Raw genomic sequence first — 23,933 nt, 5'->3', positions numbered from 1 at the left:
TTGTAGTGTTTCAATTAATCAAGGACCCCTTAATCGTTACGATGTAGCTACTTTTAATCCAAGCCCGAATAACGAGTGGTTCACTCGTACGGGGCGACACTTCATTTCTCCGGAGGAAACGCAGATATAGCTATCGCCACAGCTTCACGTCTCGTTTACATTTTTCAAAACATTGAGGTCGCTTTTCCTCTGACCTTACACCATCCCCTCACCTTTGTTCAATTGCTGTGTAGTATTTAAAGGCTAATGAGCGTGTGAATAATGGCAGATAGCCCGACATGGCACGTCAGAAAAACACGGGGAGAGTGACAAGGACGAGGAGAGGGAGAAAGAAAGGGGAGGGGAGCTGACATTAAAGCAACACAACAAGGAAACTACACTGCAGAGCCACAGACGCCTTCATTTTATGTTTTTGAATAATAGCCGGAGCTAGTGTGGCGAAGTGTGTAGCTATCTGTGAAATCAGCCCGGAGCTCAACCCTCCGCACAGCCTCTAGCGCCCTGGAAAGGAGCCGCTTTTGACCGAGTTGGATTTAAAGGCGCTTTCAGAGATATGGGTGAGAAGAATGAAAGAGGGGGTTTAATTGTAATTCTGAGTGAAATTAACAGAACAGGGAGCAGGCCTCTTCTTGCGGGGAGAGCCGTGTCCTAATGGGAGGTGGAAACAAAGGCCAACCGCATAGCTTAGCTGTAATTAATGAAATGCCAATTTAGATAATCTTTTGGCTATTTTGGTCCCCTGGGCTTCCTTTCACCAAAGATAGGATTGCTATCCATTTAGCATGCTGCACATATAAATGATGCAGGTTGCAATTACAGTAGAGCTTTCATTTGAACAATAATGATGGTAATTTACATTGGCTTTAATGTTCCTGGTGTACTTAACTTTGATACTGAGAGCTTTAACTGGGAGGCAGGTGCTTGGTTAATTTTAAAGACCTTGACCCTTCACAAGAGGCTGTTTTTATAAATGATAACATATGATGGTTATAGTTTTTCTTGCAACATTAACATGGACAAATAACACATCACTCCAGCAGACCGGTTTATAATGGTGCTTTATGTTTGAATGGATGTGTCCTCAGACTCAGAACCACCAAGCTCTCCACAGGTGGTGGAGGATGGAGGTGAGGAGGATGAGGAGGAGATGAGCGGAGGGGAGGAAGCAGACTTGCGGTCCAGCTCTGGCCGAGGGTCCCTGCTGACCCGGAGAGGCATCACCCTGCGAGTTCTGCTGAAAGATGGCCTAGTGGAGCCGGGGGATGGCGTGCTGGCCATCCACTACCTGGTAAAAACACACATCACAGCTGGAAGCAGTGAGCATGTTATTGATCTGAGTGTTATGTTGAGTTGCTGTGTGTCTGAATCAAGTCTGATGCACTGATCATGAAAGTCACCTAGCAGTAATGCAGTAATGTGAGTAAACCCTCATACATTTTTCTCTTCTCTGCTCCTTCAGGGTAAGAACTTTGTGGGGGACCTGTTGAATGATGGGAAAATCCGATGGGTGGAGACGGGCCAGATCTTCAACTCTCCTAGCGCCTGGGCAACGCACTGCAAGCGTCTGGTCAACCCAGCCAAGAAGTCTGGCTGCGGCTGGGCATCTGTGCGCTACAGGGGACAGAAGCTGGTCCAGTACAAAACCACCTGGCTACACAAGTACCAACCCAGCGCAGACATGGTGAGAGGAAAACTGTTTATTATTATTATTATTATTCATGTGTTTATTTTTAATGAAGCAACTATACTGCAGAAGGTAGTAACATATTTACTGTGTTTTAAAAATCAAAAATCATGATCCAAGTTTAGATCTAGTTTAGATCTCAAAAAGAGACCAAACTAAGAAAGTTATTTTTCTACAGTTCTGTAAAAAGAAAAAAATAGAGTTCTACCACATCCTTTTTTGCTTATGTAAGAAATGACTCTTGACATAAAGAAAGAAGAAAGAAAAAGCATAGAAGAGATAAAAGAGGAACTGGTTGTGAAAGAGGGATGATTAAATTACAGGCACGAATGGTTACTATGAAACCACTGATCAAATGTTGACTGGTCAAACTGATCATTTAATGACATGATTTGTGAGGATAGATAGATAGATAGATAGATAGATAGATAGATAGATAGATAGAGATAGAGACATAAAACACAAAACACGTCTGTAACTATCCACAGGAAAAAACTAAAATAATTGCTAAAATACCCAAAATTGTACTAATAAAACAAAAACATATGCAATATATAATAATAATAAAAACATCTGTATGCAAAATGTGCCAAAAAAGCCTGCAATATGTACATGTCCATATTATTTTACCTACATTATTATACATCAAATATTACGTTTATTTCATGTGATGGCAGAGCCTGGTGAGTGAGGAGGATGATGATGAGGATGAAGAAGAAGGGAAAACGGCTGTGCAGGCAGATGAGAAGAACAAAAACACCAAACTTGGATTACATGGTATAATGCTCTTGTTTTCTCTTCTAACTTTGTGTAAAGTATATACTGGTTTAAACAAGCCTAAGTGTTCATCTGCACTGTTACAGACGTTATGGTTTCAAGGAGAACTGACAGAGAGCGGATTCCTGTCAGATATTGCACCTTGGGCACCAGGGATGCTGCCAGGTACGAGCTTTTATTCAGAGCGATGAGTGAAATGTTGTGTGGACCACTTTGTTCAGCATGGAGTGATTTAGAGCAAAACTAATATTAACTTGTACCCTCAGAGATCCACACACACTGGTGGAGCTGTCAGCCTTCTCAGCCATCAACAGATTCCAGCCTTTCAATGTAGCCGTGTCCAGTAATGTACTGCTGCTAATGGTAAGCAACAACTTACAGTTGCATAAATGATATTCAGCCTCACTACATGCCAGCAAACAACTATTTGCTGTGTAAAGATATAATGGAGTGAAGGCGACCGGACCAGTGAATTAAGCCACACTACTTTCATTTTATTTTGCTTAAATGGTGTATATTGTATTATGTGTAGCACCTTGCAACTTTGCTATAGACAAAAAGTTTATCTGAACTTTTCTGTTGTTTCTTTTGGGAGACGATCCGGCTGTGCATGCACATTAGTGCTTGTTAGTCCCTCTGTGTGTTCTGCGTCCGTTTCCAATAAGGCAGCTGTGTCACAAATGTTCTTGAATTACAGCTTATCAGTACACTAAAATATATTTCTGAAAATGTTTGAGGCAATGCTCTAAGAGAATCTGGATCCATATATGATCAGCACTGCCTAGTTTGACATTTTGATCTGAGTTTTGTGTCCTGTCAGTTCTAGGACTGCTTTCTTTCTATATTACTCTATATTGAGTAAGCAATGCACATATTTGTGGCTGAATTTCATGTATTGCAACTTTAATTTAAAAGAGAATTATGAAATACTGATAAAACATCAAAGGGCTTTTTCACACCTTTAGTTTGTTTGCTTTGGTCTGAAACAGTGTATGATTCGCTACTTTGATGCACTTTGTCTTTGGGTCAGTTTGGTTTCACATAGGCAAAATTTTAAGCAAAAATGTATCAACAAAAGCCACATGGGAGCTGTCACTCTGTTCATTGGCCAGAAATCTGGCAGGCAGAGAAAGTAGAGTTTGTTTTTCTTCCGGGATAGCTTTCCAAAATGGACTGGCAGAAACAGCACAGCTGGCTACGGGAGCTGGTTTAGTCCAAAGTGTGCAATGTTTCATGTAGTTGGGTTGGATCACATTCATACCACAAATGAAACGTACCACAGTTTGTTTCTAACTGGTCCAGTTGTTTTGGTCAGCATCCAAGTGTGATTACTGCCCAAACAAACCGCACCAAGGGGGAAATGCACTAGAGTTCGATTCAGTCAAACTTAACAAGGCAGGCAGGAAAATGCCTCAAGAGACTGAGAGCTTTATATTCTTATAAGGACTTCCACTGTCACCTGACCACGAGTGAGGTAGTGGGATACCTCGGAGGACGATGGGACACCAATACACAACGTGAGTGAGAATTTAATTGCAAAAAATATGCATTAGAAGAAGACAAGAATAAAGCTGTCACATAGAAACATTCTCCTTGTGGTTGCTGTATTTCAGTGTTGACAGTCTTAAGGGCTTTTCCCTGTCGAACCAGGCTGGCTGACAGAGACTCTGCTTCTGCTGTTGAGGAGGAGGTAACACATGGACAGTAAATCAGCAGTGCGCACTAACAGCATGCACCGTATGGCTGCAGGAAACATGAAGGTGAATGACATCCACTTTAAAAATTCACAAGGTCTACCTGTGCCCCAGGACAGTACAGACAGTACTTGTCAAACAGAAATAAATGCTGGTGTTGCTGAGCTGAGTTTGTTAACCCTTGAGACTTCTGTGCGTGTTTTACTTACCAACTTTTAATGCCGGTTAATTTCTGTTAATCAGCAACGACCAAAGTCAGTTTTATGTAAGTGTTTGAAGTTCAGAAGTGTCCTGGGATAAAGACCTAAATGTGAAATCTGAAAGTGGTGTCCTTCCCCTTATGCTCTGTGCGCTAATGTTAGCAAAGTGATAGAAACTCATAATTGCTTGGAATTTAAGGTGCTGAAAATAGACTCGTTTACAGAATAGACAATGTTAAAATATGAAACTTTGTAGTTGGGACATGCAGAAAAAGGCAAACTGCAACTGCAACAAAATTTAGCTGCACAATTAAGGGCTTTTGTCCCAAAAATTAGGATTGACTATTCTATATCTAAATCATTGTTGAGCTTCTTCTGTGAACCATAATGATTACTGTTGTAGTATACATTTATAAACCTTTACATAAGACAAATGAATTAATGTATGTTTAATGTTTAATCTCTTCCAGATCTGTCAGAACCTGTTCATGCGTGGGTTGTCGTTGGTGGGCTGGTACCACAGCCACCCGCGAGGTCCGGCCCTGCCGTCTCTGCAGGACATTGACTCTCAGATGGACCACCAGCTGAGGCTGCAGGGTTCTAACAATGGCTTCCAGCCCTGCCTGGGCATAATCTGCGGTAAGTGCCTGAGGAAACAAGCTGTGAAAGCAGATTAGAAAGAGACACTTTATTGATCCCACGCAGAGAAATTAAATTGTGTTTAATACTATTGTTGAAATGCTACTATATACATTACATAGCAGGAGATAGAGGAATAGTGAAAGAAATAGTGACACACAAATTGCACTACCCAAAAATTTGCACTTCATTAAGAAAGAAATAAAGCAAATGGTGACGTGTCACAGATGGTAACATATGCAGTTTGTACCATAAAATATAAATACTGAACTTAAATCACACTAGAGTGAAGTGTCTACTAGGGCTGCTATATTGATATTATATCGATATCATGATATGAGACTAGATATTGTCTTAGATTTTGGATATTGTTATATCGATGGCAAAGTGTTGTCTTTCCTTGATTTTAAAGGCGGCATTACAGTAAAGTGATGTAATTTCTGAATTTACCGGACTGTTCAAGCTGTTCTATTATTTGCCTTTTCCCTCTTCCACATATACACTTTAGTGAAGATTATTTTTTTTTAAAATCTCATTGTGTAAATATTTTGTGAAAGCACCAAAAGTCATCCCTGCAATATTGTCGCAATATCAGCTCTAGGGTCCTCATAATATACAGCAGTTACTCAGCTGGAAACATGGGTGATGTTGTAATTTTTCATTTTGGAAACATCATTTTTATTATTTTATTGATGCCTTGAAATAAAACAAGATAGATATGAGTCAGTGATGAATGAAGGGATTGTAATTGATTGTCAGTAAAATGTCACAATTTAAAAATGTAATGTACCACAATGATTGTTGCCAAATTGTCAGCAGCAGTTTGTATTTATTGTATTTGCCATGACTTTTTTCTTTCTTTCAGGACCATACTATCACGGTAATCAAGGTGTGGCGTCCACAATAACCCCATTCTGGGTCGTACCACCTCCTGAGGTGAGGACACAGGCACGTAACCGATATGTTTGGCCTACACATTGTTGATTTAAATAGACATTGCAAAAACTGTGCATCATATCATATTTTTTCCCCCCGCAGCAACGGTCTAATGACTATGGTATCCCAGTGGCTGTAGAGGTCACCTACGTACAGGACAACTTCCTCACCAGTGATGTACTTAATGAGATGGTAATGATACTGTAGAAAATACGGATACCAAAAATAAAAAAATATGTGTGATGTGTACTGTAAATCAGTGTGTCTCTGCCTATTGCTTCTACAGATGCTGCTGGTTGACTACTACAGGGCAGCTCCAGACCTTGTTCATTTCAGCCAGTACTGGTGTCCTGATACGACCATGATGGACAAGATCAAGGTAAGAGAATTTCTACCTGGCTGTCCTCTTAAGATGGATGCTCAGACTGTTTCGGTACATCATCACATGATCAAACTCCTCTGACTTTTTGTGTTCTTCTTCAGGGCTCCCTGAGTTGCCATGCCCCCAAAGACCAGGCATACTCTCAGATCTTAGAGCACGTCTACAGTCAGCTGATCAACCTGCAGTGAGCAGTGATCTGCTCTGCATGCGTGCATGTGGCCGCTATGCGTCTCAAAGTCCTTCCACTTCAAAAAACCTGTTGTGCAGAGCTGATGAGCGTACAATGTTAAAAAAACCTGCTTGAAAAAACATATAGATGCCTTGAAAACGCTCATCCTCGAGCGGTACTTAATTTTTGATACAGCATTATTGTCAGTTCAACACTGAAGGCACAAAACCTGTGAAGTTCGTACTAACCACTGATGAAAACCAAGAAATGCACAACTGATGCACAAAACCAGACCAGAGAACATGAGACTAAAGAGTGATAAAAAAAAAAACATTATGTTGCCGAAGGACACTAAAGATTTTAAGGACCAGAAGTCAGCCTGTGTTTATGCCTCATACCTTTTACAAATGGACCTATATGTGCCTATCTGTGCCAGTATCCTGTGGTATGAACAGATATTGCCAGATATGTACAATGTTTATGTTTAATGTGTTGTAATTGCCTTTTTAGACTAAAACCAATGAGGCATTTGGGAAATAAAGTGATAATGAGTAGGGCAAAATATACTACATTAGCAAAGTATGCAAATATTTCTTGGTTTGACCTAAACTGTACTTTACATTAGGTTTTGTGAATGTTTAGGTTTCTCAAGTAAAATTAGAGGGTTACAATGTGGTGCAGGTGATTCCATTATGCCGAGCAAGTCTTTGTTATTTTGTTTTGTTTATCCAGTAGCCTAATGAACCGGGTGTGTGTGTGTGTGCTGTGTTGTGAATGTGCCCCTCTACTGTTGGTTGGGACAGATATTTGCCCCTCTTTACCTGTACTGTATTTATTACTAACTGTGGATTGTTTGATGAACATGTATGAAGACAGAGCAATGCCTTAAGCCTGCTGATTGATGATCCACAAAACATTAAAATATACACACTGGAACTATTTAAACAGAACTGTCTCCACTTTGTTGATTTCCTTCTAAAACAAACTAATAAAAGTTATACTCTGTGTTATGTGCATGAAGGAGGAAAAATACAATTAACTTTTTATTTTGTATTTTGTTAAACCGCTGATGTGCATTCTTTATGTAAAAAAATACAAACGCAACAAAAAAGTCTTTTTCCTCTTTATTTATTGTAAGAAGGGGGAGACGGGATGAGAAAGAAGCAAGTACAAATACTTGATAATAAAAGGACAAAATATTGCGGTTAAATTCGGTACTCATACCAAAAGTAAAAAGGCATCTTATATCTAACACATACATTTACAAGGCAGAATATAGGACTACATGCAAGGATTAATTTAAAATGTTTTAAGGTCGTGTATATAAAAAAATAATACTATAGAGAGCCAGACTGATGTAATGCTGTTCAAAAGAGCATTTAAGACTGATTAAACAAATACATAGCCCTTTAAAAAAGAAATCAGTGGGACAATTTTTTTCAGACATGGATTAAATCTACATTTAAAAAAACAGTTTACGCTGGTGGTCTGCTGACAAACCAAACATTAGTCTAAACAACATTTGTCCAGGAAACTGCCTGTAGTGTCATAAATTTGCAGAAGTATGCACACATGCATTTCATCTTTACACAGGAAAGTGCCGATGGCTAGAGATCAAACCAAAAGTAGAAAAATGAAATTCTTGACCATTTGTTAAGTAGCTAGGTTAGGTTTTGGTTTCTGTATTAGTTACTGTACTTACGGTGCTTTCTCTCCTTTCCTTCTCTTCCAAAGGCACTATAACAAAGCTAGCAAGGACTTTTTCCTGACAACAGTGTGATCAAGACAACACCTCCTACAGTCCTTCAACGTTACCCTGAACTTGATACGAGCATTGAAATGTAAAAAAAATCACAGACGTAAACATATTAGAGGCCCAAAACTCAGGATTGGGGGAAGTGTTTGGCAGCGTGGAGTGATGGACAAACACAGATAAAAAAAAGGGGAAAGGTCAAGATGTAGTAAATGTAGCAGAGAGATACTACCAACGGAGAAGAAGTACAGTTGTCATTCACAAGTTTAACTTATTTTCCCTGCCAGAGAATTCAAAATAAGCTGGACTGAAAATAGATGTTTGGTAAGGACTCATGTTTGGTTAAAAAAAAAAAAAACAACATATTTTTCCCTTGATGTTTTCCCTTTCAGTCCAGGTCTTTCCCTCATACAGGGCACACTGGATTAGACTCCATCTGCAGGTGTGGCTAAATCCATAACAAGAAGCCAGCCTTGTCTAGTCAGCCGGTCTACATCAGCCCAAATGCGTTAACAAATAAATCAAATCAGATCCATTGTGAATGATCAGAATCACAGGGTCAGATTTAGTTTCAGATAACTGCACAGCAAAGATGAGTTTCACATTTTTAAGACAGGAGGAAAGGCAAAGACAGAGGGACAGTTAGTGATGAATGTGAAAGACTGAGTCGCTGCCAGCAGCGTCGTCTATTCAGGCACTGCACAGAGTTAATGGACGCCTAAAACAGGTCAAAACACTAAAGCAGGTAATAAAGGAAAAGGCTTTACATGCTCAGACGAACAGGCCCAAAACTAAATGAATATATGGCTGTTACAGAGTATTTCATTTAAAAAAATAGGCGGAAATGTTTCTATTGCATTTTACAAAGACTTTTTGGCTCTGTCTCCTCTATTGAACAGACTAGCAGACAACCACATCAGTGACAAATTATTCTGCATTTTCTCAAAGACAAACACGTGCCTGCTTTATGTGACAAAAAGGTGCAACGTCTGCATTCAACTTTGGGTCTGTGTGTAGTGGTGGATTTAAGTCTGTCACACACACGTCAATCTCATTTGAGTACCAAGGTGCAATTACAACATTTTCTCACATATCCAGTAAGCAGCTCTACTCTTAAAAACTACTGTAGTAAGTTGAGACAAACATAAATCAAGTACTGAAACAAAAAGGGACCCTCACTGAAGCCATCATTACTAGACAGCTTAGACATAGATCTTTTAAAAAGAGCTTTTTCAAATAGGCCAACACCTGAAAAAATGATTTAAATCACAAATCTTAGGCTAATTTACACTTGTGTTTCTCATTATAAATGTGATACAATATTATTTATTTATTACTTTAGATAAAAACTAGATAAAACCACATTTTAGTCTTGTAGTTCCATTTTTAGTTAGGAAAAGGTCATTCTCAGTCTGGCCAGCAGGTGGCATCAAGAGATGAGATACAGTCCTTGTTGGGACTTGAAATGAGAATAATATTAACAGTAAAGTTAAACAGAACAGTAACTGTGAGGTTTGTGTTGGCCCCTCCAGTCTTAAAACGGTCTGTTAAGTTGGCGACCAACCTGAGTTTTAAACAGACTGCAGTCATGCAAAGAGGATGATATAAATGTGTCTCTTCAGTCATCAAACAACCAGATTTAATATAAATTCTCTGTTTTATATCAGTAATTTGTGGTAAAAAAAAAAAAATCTTATAGATGTTTTATCAGTTAGTCCTCAAGAAATGTTTTTCACTGTCAGATTACAGGAAATGAAGGTTTGTGTCCATCTTAGTCCTTTTACCTTTGGGTGGAACATGTTGATATTCTGGTCTGGACTTTGAAATGTGATCATTATCTCCACATCTCCAGATGACAAAAGCGCTCGTCTGTGATGACGACATTGGAGTTGAATATTGTGCAAACCATCCCTTGGCTTCACTTTCCTCCCTCTGTACTAACTCTACTCCCGTTCTCCTCCTCCTCCTCCTCATCAGTCTCCTCTCAACTCTCTTTATATATTAGTGTGGCAATGGAACGAGGACCTCGACGTAGTTTTGAGGGAAGAATCCCGACTGGCTGTTCAGCATTCCCTCGTACCAGTTCTCGTCGATCTGATTGGTCAGGGTGATGATATCGCCCTCACGGAAGCCCAGCTCGCCCTCATTTTCAGGCTCGAAGTCGTACAGCGCCTTACAGCTCGGCTGCTCCGGTGCTGTGAAAAAACGAGCATGGAAAAAAAATAAGAGAAGAAGAAAAATCAGTTCATAATTTACTAACACATGTATGTTAGTAAAACATTAGTGTGTGGTAAAGTCAGACCATCTGACACACAGCAATGCTAAGTAAGTGTTGACAAAGTGAATATTTGACCAAAAACCAAAACATGCAATGACAGCAGGTTTCTGTTAGATTTCTCTATAATTTCCTCCATCTTTCCTCTCTGTGTGACCTCACATACATCAGCAGAGGAGAGTAGGGCTCCACGCACAGACAAACTAGGCTTTTTTGTCTCCAAACAATTTTCTCATTGTATCAGGTTTACTCCACAGACTGCTGGGCAGGCTAGAGATGGGGAAAGCTCGAGTAATTCATTCTCTGTGTTTTACTCCCGACTGTATCAATCTACAGCAACAAAATTACTGGAAACACTTTGCAGAAAAAGGACAGAATCTTAGGCAACTTCATTACAATTACAAACATTTATCCAAAGTGAGTTCAAAGGGACCGGAAATCAGCTCTGATATGGCAAGTTGATAAATGAAGCTATTAGCATGTGACCTACTTTTGGATCAGTGTTTGCAATGTTGATTTGGCTGCTTCAGAAATAATAACACTGTTAATGAATGTTTTATTTGTCTACTTCCTACTATAACCAGTTAGGATTGCGAGGTTAAAATGCATTCATTACAGAAAACATCCCACAACACACTGATGGCGTTAGTACATTTCACAGCAAATTAAAAAAAAGTAGTTTATTATTAATATATGATATAAAATGTGATATATGCTGCAAACTGCTCCAAGTTTACACATGAGCAGAAACACAGAGTATGGATGATGCTCCTAATACTAAACTCCTCTACTGGTGGGACAAAAACTCAAATACAGAGGTACTGTAATCAAAGTGGGAGCCTTTAACAAAAGAAAGATGATGAATACCGAATATCTATTATAATTTTTAGATTTAAGAACTCAACAAACAATATTTTGCTACAAAAAAGTCAAATACTGCTACAGGCTACATTAGTATGTTAAGAAAAAAGAAACCAAAAACTAACTTAATTAATATTAATAAAATGTGTTCTAACATGAAAAAGCCAAGTTCTCACACAATGGAAGTTAATAAATAAAAAGTGTTAGAGGACACCCAAACCAAACATTACACCTACTGCTCACATGTTCAATGACATGTCATTGAGTATTCAACCTGCCACCTGTATTCAAAGGCTTAACACAGGGACATTAATGTAGTAGTTAGGACTAAAACATCAGGCCTACCATGGTTTTCTATATACTGTAAACTAATGCAGGCTGTGCTGAGATCTAAACTAATTTCATACAGCAAATCAGAAAATCCTCTGCAGAGAGGAGGTTATTAGTAACTTTCAGTAGGGTAACTGGTAAATGTACATAAGTCTAAAATCTGACTGGAGTTTATGTGAAAAATGTGCCATATATAATATCCTGTGTGGCAACATCCTGTTGGGTTTCAAATCCTTGAAGACAAAAAAAAAAAAAAAGGTAGTATGTTAATTGTTCCTCAGATTAAAAGTATCATGATTGTGGTTTTGATGCTGCGTGTTTAAATCAAATGTGGACTAAGTCAGCATGTGCAGCAAGTCAAGTAGCACTATCTAAAGCACAGGATGTGGATTTCATATACCAAGTACATGTTGGTACATTAGACATGCAGTGTAAGCCACCAGTGAGAAGCAACTTACATCCTACTTCCTACATTTCACACCAGAAGCTGTATGAGCACACTGGACCATTTCAAGACTGCACACACAAAAAATGGCCCACACAACCTGTGACTCACACAATCTGGGCTTCCGAAAGGACAATCTGGCCGAGAGAAATGATGGCTCTGATGATGTCACAGGAAAGGGGAACAAGGTCAGTTGGAGAAAGGCCAGCTAGATGACATGACACACACACCCCTCCCCCTCACAAAGAAACACACGTCCATTTTCTCATGGTCAATGGCCGGGTGCATTTCGAATGTTCAGTACATGCCTCCATTTTCAAGGCCTCAATAAGATTAGAGAAAACACTGAGCGTGTTCAACATATTTCTGCTGAGTGTTACTGATTGGTTGCAGCTCTTAAACAATCATGTTGGCAATGCAGAGTTTTTTCAGATTTCTGAGGAGCGTTCTGAATGTAGCCAGTATAGCAGAGTCCATCTTCTGTGTGTGTGTGGAAACAGCTGGACGCTTTGTTGTTGTTGTTGTTGTAACTCTGCTATAGCGGCTCTTTTCCACATATTTTATGATGCCCTTTTGTGTGGCTTTGAGAGTGACTCAATTGTAAGGATGAATACAAAATAATGCAGAGAAAGAGTTTTTTTTGTTCTCAGACACAACACACTATCTTTGGCAACCATACAGCCGGCCTCCCCACACAAAATGTATTTTACTCAAGTGTTGACGGCAAAATGTTGATATTAAATCAACACCAAAGAATATTTAGTTTTTTATGACCCATCTCAATTGCAGACAACTGTATCTTACCTGAGTTGCGTGAAGGTGGAGGCGCCATTGAGGTTGAGTAGCCACCATTTGAATGGTTATTATCTCCGAAGTCAAAGATAGGTTTGGGTTTGGGTGTGTATTCGCGTCTCGGTCGAGATTGAGCATCATTCATCCTGTTCAAAAAAGATGAACTGAGTTGAGTTTCACATGTACAAACCTCTATGCCAGATCATAAAATGATGTTTTGAAGTTGTGGCACGACTGAACCACACTTGAATAGTGACAAGCAGAAAGCTGTAAGGGTGTGTCAAGTTTCATTACCGCACCTATCTCGGAGTTTGTCCGAAAGCTCCTCCAGCACCTGCACGGCCTGCCTGTGGTACTGCAGCTGGGACTCCACCAGAGATGAGAGTTGGCTCACCTGCTCTATCTACACACACACATACACACTATAATCACTTTAACTTTGACATAAGTCATTTCAGTAGATTAACAGTCTCATATTCTGGATAATAAATACTATGGTTCATAAAAGCCCCTGTAACTGCATATAGGCATATATTGCACCTTGGAGATTTGCAGATATGAATAACATTAAATCTTTTAAGTAACTGACAAAATGATCTTAACTCGTGGTCCTCTTACTAGCTTTCTCTGAAGCTTTCAACTGCATCTCACGTCAGTAAGATGACTCTCTTTTGTCTTTTTTTGAACTTTTTTTTCTGAACTGCTGTGCTACAGTATAATAAAACACACTAATTGTTTTAGATGTACATGCAGTCAGATCTGTGTTCCTGTGGCTCCTCACCAACATGTGTGCACACCTGCAGTTATCTACAGGGCAAACAAGTGCACCTCCTCAACCCAAACACTGATTAAATGTTCACCTGTGGCTATTTAAATTATCTACACTGCGTGTGTTATTGTGCTGAATGGGTGTGCGTCATCATTTATAGGTGCAGCAGATTTAGTGTATGTTTGCCATGTGGGTGTGCATTGGACAGCAGTGCCCCCAATGTGACACTTAGTCAAGCTCCACAGCGTAATAAAATGTTTCACATGATACAGTGGCGTCAATATACAGTACATCACAAGAAGGCCTGGACTGAGAATAACTGTAGTTATCCTTTTAAATGCTCCTCATTAATATCTACATATTAGGGGTTGATTTCTTTTATTATTTGATCTTTACATTACCTTTAGGATCTCAGCATTTTTTAGTCTGCATATAATTGTTCTTTTCCACTGTGCTAAAAGCAGTTTTAATGTCACAGATGCTGTAATGCTATGTTAAGTATGACCAGCCGTCATCCACAGAATAACACCTGATTTACAGATGAAGTAACAACTCATTATTTTAAAGTTGGACTGTACAGCGGAAGGATCAGACTTCAAATTATTCTTTGTAGGACAGTAAAACTGCACACTAAACAGTGATAGATCAGCACTCACATCAGTCTCCAGCAGGTTGTACATGCTGGTCTCAGCCACTTCCTTTGACTCATGAAACTTCTCCAGGGCCTGTCGAAGCTCCTCATCAGGGATCTTACCCTGTCGCTTTTTCTTGTAGTCGTAGTCCAGGCGACGACCTTCCAGCTTCTTTAGGTGGTGCTGAGATTGTTAGAGCCAGTTAACTTAGTATGTTTTTAAGTAATGACAAGAGTCTGTTGTAGACGTCCTTTATATATTTAACACTCTTATAAATTTGGAAATCTGACAATTTGAAAAAAAGATTTAATTAGATAAGTGTGACTTATATTTCCTGATAGTACGTAATGAAAGAGATGAATTAACTGACTGTTACTGTGCCAGATACCTGTATCTCTCTGAGGTCCTTGTCACAGAGCCCTTGCAATGGATCAATGAAGTTCTGTTTGACATCGATGTCTAGGGAGTCTTTAACTTCTGCCAATCTCTTCATGGACTCTCCAACCTCTACTAGTGCTCCGCCTGAACCACACAGACAGAGATTAAAAGCTCAATGAAACAATTAGATTTATAGTTAAGTACCACAGCACTTTATCAACACTGGACCATATATACAAACACAGATAATATCTAAAAACAACACATACATACACAAATAGACAGATGTACAACACTAAATTTGTTTAAAAGCAGTATACCAAACATACCAACCATGATCACCCATACGTTCATAAAAACAAACCCAGACATTCTTCTGCAGGGAAATTATGATCTGTCACTACAATACTCATCCAAACACACATATCTTACCAAAGTTAGTTTCTTCTCCGAGGTCCCGTCCATACTTGGTCATACACTCTCCTAGAAGCCCCTCGGCCTGAGGGTAGCCTGGGTTCTTCACCTGACCGCGGATCTTGGACATGGTGTTCAACATGGACAGTTTGGCCCTCGATGCTGTGGAGGTAAGAAAAAAGGGAGGTGTAACAAATTTCAATCAAAGAGTTCAAATGATTTAAATTAACACACGTAAAGAGGTTTTCTTTTCACCTGGGTTTGGCTGAAGGTACTCTGATGTTTTGGTGATCACCTCCGCTACAGCTTTACTGGTCACATCTACTTTCTACAAAAAAACAGTGAGCACACATACATCAAAATGGTTCAACAGAGCTAGTATAATCACAAAAGACCTAAAATAAAAGAGACAGGCAAAGTATGTTAATTTTATCCCTATCAGTTTTGGTATATGTTTTTTTATATTTTGTATATGTTTGTGCTATGCACCACAACAAGCTGCTCTGACACAGCCTGAAAATTGAATACTTTTTTAACCACTTGCATTTCCCTTTATACTGTATTTCAACATGCTGTTGATGAAGAACAATAGTCAAAATTAATCCTGGCACTGATGACTATGAGGTTATGATGTCAACGCAGCAGTTAAGTTTGTGTACTGTTTAAAACCAACAGGGCTCACAGCTTTGGCTAAAGATGTTTTTCTTTTACGACCACAGAAAGAGCCTGCTTACCCGTTCCAAGTCTCTGAAGTCATCATCTAGTTTTGTTCCTTCTGCACCTCCAACTTTCTCACTTACCATCTAGTGAGACAGAGAGAGATAGAGTGAGACAGAAAAAGGAAGAGAGAGTATAAATTAATGTCATGCTGCTGATAAGGTTTTGATCTCTAATTTACACATTCACATGCCTGCTCTCTGTCTTTTAGCAAAATATACTGTTTGTGTGGAGTTAATTTACCCTCAAACTTATACTGAACGCAATGTGATGTGAAGACATTTAACCTAACTCCACAAGTGAGGTTTCTTGCTTTTCTTTTTTAAACCTGTTATAAAACAGTGAAAATCTAAAAATTCAAAGTAGGAATTTAGAATAACAGGTAACACAGTGAGCAAACAACATGAATGTTACGCAATCCCTGTTGATTGAAAGCATCTGTATTACCATGTGAGATCTCTCACCATGTTTCTAGGTCACAGACTAAAGTTTAAAAAATAAAAACAACCCAATTTCTTTGTCTGTACAGTACAAGCATTTTTGTACATCCTTACTGCCCAATTTATTTCATTCGAAGCACTTTTTACTACTTTTAAGACATACAGTACATACACATACAATCAGTCAGAGAAGAAAAAATTAAATGAAACTGCTACTGAGTCTGAACAGCTGTAACTTTACAATCATTCAAGTGTTGACCTACGGTGCCCATCAGCCACGTTTCCATATCTGAGTTTCTCCAAGTAGAACGGGCAGAAAATCAACACCAGTAAGATAATGAAGACGACATGATGCAACAACATTCCCAGGTTGCACAGTGACATGTAGACCCATTTTGCGAGAACCACAATGACTAGTTTGGTTTTCTAAATGTTTTTATTATTATATTTGTACCATGAATTCAGTCCAGACTTCATTTTAGTAGAAATTAGACACCTTTCTTTTATTTACACTTCTCTAATAAGAAACCTTTTGTCAGGCCAGTGAGTGTCTTGCTCTTGTGCATTAACCAGCATTAAGATTTGAGAAAAATTTCAACAACCCTGATGTTAATCTTTAATTATTTTGCCCTATGGTATTAACAGAGACAGTGATTCAAACTGTCTGGACAGTTAATGAAACACCATGAGAAAGGCCAGGAGAAAGGGAAAAATAATTCACAGCATTTGTAAGATCCGAATGTTATATGTTAACACCAGTGTGCGTGTCAACAGTACGGATGGATGGTATATCATTTTATGGCACACTGCGATAAAAAAAAATGCTCACAATAAGTGGATTGCATTGAATTTCCATCATTGGGATAATCGTGAATATCTCACATGGATGAACTGAAAAAGCTGTCCAGCTCGGTAACTGTCAATCGTATATTGATTTCCTGATTTATATTATAGTATTTTGAATCGCCACAAGGGGGGGCCAACATCAGCTTGTCGATTGTATCCCACGAAAAACTACAACAAATTTCAAACTAGCCTGCTCGGAAAGGTGCGATTTCTCAATACTGAGAGAACAGTCCCCTAAACGCCTCTCATGCTGACTATCAGGACACTGATTATTTACTGATGCTCACTTCACACCTCACATGGAGGCTATCGGGAGGTGCTAAAATTTTGAGCTGCAGTCGATAGCATGAACTGCAGTATCCGTTCAAAACGTGCCTGAGACTTCCTTCACTATGTCTTGAACGTACCGTGTGAGGAACGGGAGTGGTAGCGCTAAACTTTCTGAACTTTCTAACCTTTTTCAATTAATTCTCTACATTAATTCTTATCACTACGACTGTCATCCCTCCTCTGAGCACAATGTGGGTTGCAATACCAGAGTGGTGCTGTCTGTATTTCCTCTCTTTGACCCCATGGTAGAAGCAACGTTGTTTATGAAGTATTTTTTGTTTATTACTCAAGAACTGCTCATCCAAACAACTTTACTCTCAACACTGCACATCCTTAGGTCTTCAATAATACGCCTGCCAAGTGTAAGTTGACTGGATGAACAATTGTTGAGACATGCGAAGGACAAGCATACAGATAGACATACAGAGATTCCTTCCTTTAGAGTTAGATCATCATGTTAGAAAGAACAGACTCACAATATAGCTATAATTTATTTATTTTTCTTTTAGGGGTGGGGAACTTTATAATTTATGGTTACCTTATTTAAGATTGTCACTAAAAAGAGGTCTGTGATGCAATAAAAAAAATTGTTTTTTTACAAAATGTAAGGTAAAGTAATTCCACTTTGTTTTAGTGACCTTTTAAGAGTTTTATGTATATTTAGATGATTATTGGGATAATATTGCGAGTCACAAATATTTTGGCCAGGATAACAGCCACATGCCAAGTCAAGAGTGAGTGATTTCTCTCTCAGTTTCAACTAAATTCGTTTTTAGACGACTAAGACCTGCACCATACTTTATAGGCGTGTATAATTAATGAAAAACCTGAAACCTTTGCCTTTCAAATTTGTCATAGAGCAACTGTAGTGTGAGTCATTTCCTACATGACTCAAACTATTGTTTATGACCTTATAGATTACTGGAACTTAAAGACTTTCTGGATCTGATGGACAAATGCTCTTTGAGAGAAATATTTAGTGAGTGAGTGAACAGTAGAGTCTGACAAGTAGTCATGAAGTTTGACATCAGAGCCTCAGCAATGTGGAATAATTAAGAGTTTGTTCATCTATTTCCTGGATGTTTACACTTATAATTCTAACAAACAGAGGATGAAACACACCATGGTTATTCCTGCACTATAGCAGCAGTAGCTGAGAGAGACTGTTACAGTCTAGGATCTTATAATGCTGAATTTCTGCTGTATGCGGAAAGCACATGACAGGAGGCCTGCAGGGATTCGGGTCACGAGTAAAGACACAGCCTCAACCCTTAGTCGACGTTTCCCTACCTACTTCAGCCTACCTTAGAGTAAAGAAAAGATTGTAGCTGGCAGTCCTAAATTTTTTCTCTCACTCACTATTAATGTAATTTATGAACAATCCACTCATAGATTGTGGTACTTTAGTATTATATACAAGCCATGAGACTTCAGCTATTAGTCTTTCTATTTTTTGGAAGCAGAAAGTGAATTGCAGGAATAATCTGTTGGCCATCAAGTATTGTGATGCATGTTTTTCTACTGCAGATAAAAACACTGAGTCCTCATATCAGTGTAACATTACTATTGACATGCACACAAGATCAAAGGCATGAAGCCAAACATGTCCACAGAAAGTTATCATTGGGAAGCTTTGGTATAAATAGCACATGCAACTACACAGTGGGATCAGTCTAAGTCAGGTATCTTTTTAATCATAATGACATGATGTTATTATGGTGTTAGTTAAAGGCAAGTGGTTAAAGGCAAAGCCTTGTTCAAGCTCTTGCTGGGTCTCAGGTGACTGAAAGATCGTATGGTCAAGAGAGTCAACTTATTAAACAGAGGCCTTGATAGCAAATGAGCTGTAAGATAAATATTTGTTTTGCATCCCAATGTATCATATGGAAATATGCTGGTTAACATTAAATGGTGGGAAAAACCACATTAGTTTCACTCTGTTATTATTACTGTCACACAACAGGTTGGTCTCTTAGCCGCAGCATACATGTTGGCTATTGTTAAAGTTGTCACATGTAATAAAAAACATGTTAAGAGTAAGATTAAAAGAAAACCTATTTGCTAGAGTAGACAGTATTTCATCCAATACTTGTGTGGGAGGAAATGCAATGATGTTGTATTTAAGATGAGGAATTATACCAGGTCATACAAGATCAAAACTAGATTAAATAAACAAACAAACAAAAAAACGCCCTGTAAAAAAACTGCTCGAGCAAGCCACATCTCTAGAGGAAATGATGGAACTGATATCGGATATTGAAAGTGAAAGTGTGACAGAAATTCAGCGTCCTTTCTGGTGGATGTATAAAAAACTATCTATCCTTGAAATTTAGTGAATGCTCAATCAGGATACTTTTTTTGGTGGTCTCTTCCTGTATTCATTACTTCACCTTAGTGACGCTTCTCATGTCCCATCCTTTTAGATATGTTTCTCACCGTCACCGCCCTAAATACTAAATTCAAACTATAGCTCCTTCCTTATTTCATGTAAATGAGTAACTACCATCCCCCTTTATATACATGAGCTAATTGCTCATTGACTCATTAGCTGCCTGCTGCTTCTTACACTAACACCACCATAATTACATCAGCGCCTGTATTATTAATATCAAAGATGAAGATAAGGAGTATTACTCTTGCAAGAGAATGAAGTCTCCACCAAACTATAATGTACTCTTTCAGCATAAACATGAATTCATTTCTCCTGACTGTGATGCTTTAAATCCAAATATAATTAATGTGTTAGAGCAGAAACAGTAAGTGTGACGCTGGTAAAAAAACACAGGTTTTGAAGAGGTTTGTTCAGCATTTCTAAACCTGTGAGCTAGTCCAAACAAAAAATATCATATTATAGCAAACAGAAATTCTCAATTCTGATTGGCTGTTAGGTGTCCACTTGTTTCTGGCGATTGCACGAGACGACTTGCACATGAAGGCTAGAGCTGCAAAGATCAATCAATTAACCAATCAAAAAGTTAATCTGAAATTACTTTGACAACTGATTAACCTGAAGGTTTTAGGTTTCTAAATGTGAAATCTTGCTGCATTTCCTTCTCTTTCATTGTAATAAACAAATAGCAACCTGTGATGGACTTTTTTTTGTGCCACTTTCTGTTATTTTACAGACCACTGACATTGATTAAACAAGAAAATAATCAAAGGTTGTTGTTACAGCCCTTCATCTGGTGCAGGTATTTGTTTACTGTTGTTTATGCCACTTTTAAAATCTAGACATCAACAGCAATAGCTCAACTAAAGAGCTTGAAGTTAGTGTTGCTTGTGTAACCACTAAAAAGTTAGATAAATAATTTGTGTCAGCTGGTTTTTAGCATCTGCATCATTGATTAAAATTGTGTATGGATAACTTGTTAGCTATAACGCCATACTTATTTTCAACTGTGTATTTAAGTGTTTAAGAACCAGAACTTAATATGTGCATAAATAAATATACGGCATAATTATTCTTAAGTCTATTGGATACTTTCCAAATATGTCTATAAATATGTCTTTTCACTATGGACACCAACAACTTCTATAAGTGTGATTTTGTTTGCGACCTAGAAGTCCTTGAGTCTGACATTCAGCTTTTGAGATTTAGTGTGACGGGAATTCCTTGAAAATCTTGTAACGGGGAAAGAGAGACAGTGAAAAAAAACAAGGACGTGTGTCCTCAGTGGCACAGATATATTATTTCAAGGCCAACTTCCTGCATGCCTCCAGCAGCAAAAAGAAAAACTGAACTATGTCAAGTGTTATTGGCTCCCATGGAGTTTTGGCAAGAAAAGCAGCTGCATTGCAGTGAAATAAAGGGAAAGCACACTCCTTCCCTGCATCATTCCTCAGGTCACTTTCTCTGCACTGATGCACTTTATCTCATTAAAAACACCTTTCCAATTCCTGGACATTACAATCAGTGCCAACAGTCCTCACATGACAGCCTTTAAATCTTGTTTATTTTACACCACACAACCAAGCCATCAGGGATCTGAGTCTGTTCCTGACAGGAAGCTGAGGCAGAAACCAAATGTCTTTCCTGCTTAGATCAGCAGGGGTAGGAAGAAAAGAGACTCAAAAAATCTCTCTTTTTTTCCAGCGTCTCCGCCCATGACTGGGAGAGCAAACCAAAATTAAAAACATTCCCCAACGAAGGTGCAGGCACTAAATCGTGTATGACTTTTCACATTTCCATGGTAATCTGTGGCATTTCTAATGCAATGGTTGTCCAGCCGTTCAGCTTCAAATGCCATACTTACTGATGTGGCTCATAAACAAAAAGCTAACACAAAACACAGCTGGAAACAGGTAATTAGGTATTTCACTTCAAAGGAGACTATCTAATATTCAGGTTATACTTCCTCACCAATGGAAAAAAGGAAGGCATTCCCATTAATGGCCCAAGCTGATACCTTATATGTTAACATATGGGTTAGTGGTGTATTTTGGAAGACTTTTCGTGCAATGTTTTTCACTTTTACAGGTCTGACTCACCCGGAGAGTCCCCTAAGGCAAACATAGCTAATGTTTAACTTGCCACAAGATGTGTATTTATTCAATCTGAACTGGTTAAACTAACTGGAAAACACACAATGTGAAACAACTGTTAAAGGTTACAGCTCAATAATATTACTTCAAGTAAATTTACGCTAACGTTAATGTAAAACATGCCCAAAAAGATGCTTGTTAACTTTAACGCTAGCTGCGAAATAGTACACAGAGTGCCAACTAAAAATAACACTGACATTTTAACACACCGAGACAAAAGTGTTTCTAATGTTAGCTTCCTGCTAACAGCACACAGCAACACCCACAACAACAGAGCTTTATTAACATGAACTAACTGTAAACAGTCCGCTACTGATGCTAAATGAGGCTAGTTGCTAACACATACATGACAGTCGCTAGCGAGGAGAAAAGTTTAGCAAACCTGGCTGGCTTTATAAAACTGCTTCTTGAAGCCCGCTACAGACATCTTGGACCCCGGCTGTCGTCAACTTCCAACGAGGGTGTAAAATAGGTCACGATATAAGTTAAGATAACGTTAGTTAGTTAGTTAGAAAAATGGGCCACGCAAAAAAAGAAAGGTTGTGGAGGAATCATAGGACCGCACAGCCGTCACTCCAAGTCGGGACACGCCAACTGACCACGTCCACGTCGAGGGAGACTCTTCCCACTGTCACAGCAGTGAATGGAGCAAAGTATGCAAAAGGAAAAAATAGAAAACGCAAGTATAAACAACCCAGGGCACGCTACTACACTGTACTGAGCACTAAATCTGCACTGTCCACTAAGTAAAAATCAGTTTGCTGAGTTTACGCAGTAAACGCTGTATGGTTGTTGAGTTGGTGCACACTGACCCCTGCTGCATATCACAGGTACTGACCCGGCTGTCTGCTGCACGACTCACAGGCCAGATGTTCCCAGTCCCAGTCTTATGCAATATGTAGGCCAATTTTAATGTATAGAGACTGAAATAAAAAACAAAGTTGGAAGTTCCTGATTTGCCAAAAATGTCTGCGATGGTTCGAAATAACCTGCCACAGGGTCCCAGAGCAAAAAGCTAGAGCTGCAAGATAGATAGATAGGTAGATAGATAGATAGAAGAGACACATACAATTAAAGCCTAATTTATAAATTATAACAAAACAATCCAACTCAAATATGAACAAATTGAACAGAAAGAACAGAATAGTGCTACAATATAGTGCATGATTGTCCATGGATGTCAGAATTGACAGGAGCTAAACTGAGATACTCCTCTCAAGGCTGTACTAAGACATTTTATAATGTGTGGCAGGCATTTATGCCCCCATTCTATGTGGTAATAATGTGTAATGTTTTTGTTTTTTTTGTTGTTGTTTTCTTTTCTTTTCTTCTGTTTTGTGTATGTGATTGTGTATATATAATGTAACGTTTGTAATTGTGATGTTTGTAATTCATAATCCATATAACTGAAAATTCAACACAAATATTTGAATAATAGAATTGAGAGGAACTGTTGAAACAAGGGGCCCGCTAGAGCAGCGGCATCTAGTATAATATTTCTATACTTGAATACTACCTATCTGTGCTTAATATGTATTTATTTGACTAAACACACACATTTAGAAAATATGAAAAAAATGCCATAAAACTGCATAAAATGACACAGGAACCCTCCTCGAGACAGGGCCTCAAAATTAGTCAAGGTAATAAATCAGGACCCATTTTAAGGCCTTTATCATGTAAATTTATATTGAGCTTTAGTCGTGCAGATCCCTAAACAAAATTTCAATTAAACCAGCACAAACCACTTGATACACAGTAAGCCTGGAACTTCAGGTCAGTTCCTGGTTGGTAATCCAGTCTTGGCTTGAAGACATCAAACTGGACCATGTTTTCTTTCTACTTTAACAGCATCTAACTATCTAGATAATTTCGGATTTATTTCATAAAGCTTGGAGATAAATTCCTTTTTTCCACTTTCCTAATAT

The 23,933-nt window shown here is 38.6% G+C and overlaps 2 protein-coding genes across 3 annotated transcripts; one reads left to right on the top strand and one right to left on the bottom strand.

Moving 5' to 3' along the window:
• Positions 1-400: 400 nt before the first annotated feature.
• On the top strand, positions 401-7,420 carry mpnd (MPN domain containing). Of its 2 annotated transcripts, none has more exons than XM_062423971.1 (13): positions 401-557; positions 1,086-1,288; positions 1,460-1,681; positions 2,362-2,461; positions 2,548-2,626; positions 2,728-2,824; positions 3,906-3,978; positions 4,075-4,151; positions 4,826-4,994; positions 5,860-5,930; positions 6,033-6,122; positions 6,217-6,309; positions 6,414-7,420. In XM_062423971.1, the coding sequence occupies exons 1-13, from the start codon at positions 554-556 to the stop codon at positions 6,498-6,500; spliced, it is 1,365 nt and encodes a 454-aa protein (XP_062279955.1). In that variant the 5' UTR covers positions 401-553; the 3' UTR covers positions 6,501-7,420. The 2 variants fall into 2 exon arrangements, with proteins under 2 accessions (XP_062279955.1, XP_062279954.1); XM_062423970.1 differs by having other exon boundaries at positions 5,860-5,942.
• A 173-nt stretch (positions 7,421-7,593) lies between these two features.
• On the bottom strand, positions 7,594-22,729 carry sh3gl1b (SH3-domain GRB2-like 1b). Its single transcript, XM_062424019.1, has 9 exons — positions 22,388-22,729; positions 15,865-15,933; positions 15,386-15,458; positions 15,149-15,292; positions 14,727-14,860; positions 14,363-14,521; positions 13,237-13,340; positions 12,950-13,083; positions 7,594-10,429 (listed from the first exon to the last, which is right to left on the bottom strand). The coding sequence occupies exons 1-9, from the start codon at positions 22,430-22,432 to the stop codon at positions 10,236-10,238; spliced, it is 1,056 nt and encodes a 351-aa protein (XP_062280003.1). The 5' UTR covers positions 22,433-22,729; the 3' UTR covers positions 7,594-10,235.
• Between the last annotated feature and the right edge of the window lie 1,204 nt (positions 22,730-23,933).

Source organism: Scomber scombrus, chromosome 8 (genome assembly GCF_963691925.1).
Source record: "Scomber scombrus chromosome 8, fScoSco1.1, whole genome shotgun sequence".
Classification (NCBI taxonomy): Eukaryota; Metazoa; Chordata; class Actinopteri; order Scombriformes; family Scombridae; genus Scomber; species Scomber scombrus.
The sequence above is the reverse complement of the archived record's forward strand: the minus strand, read 5'-3'. Positions and strand labels throughout refer to the sequence as shown.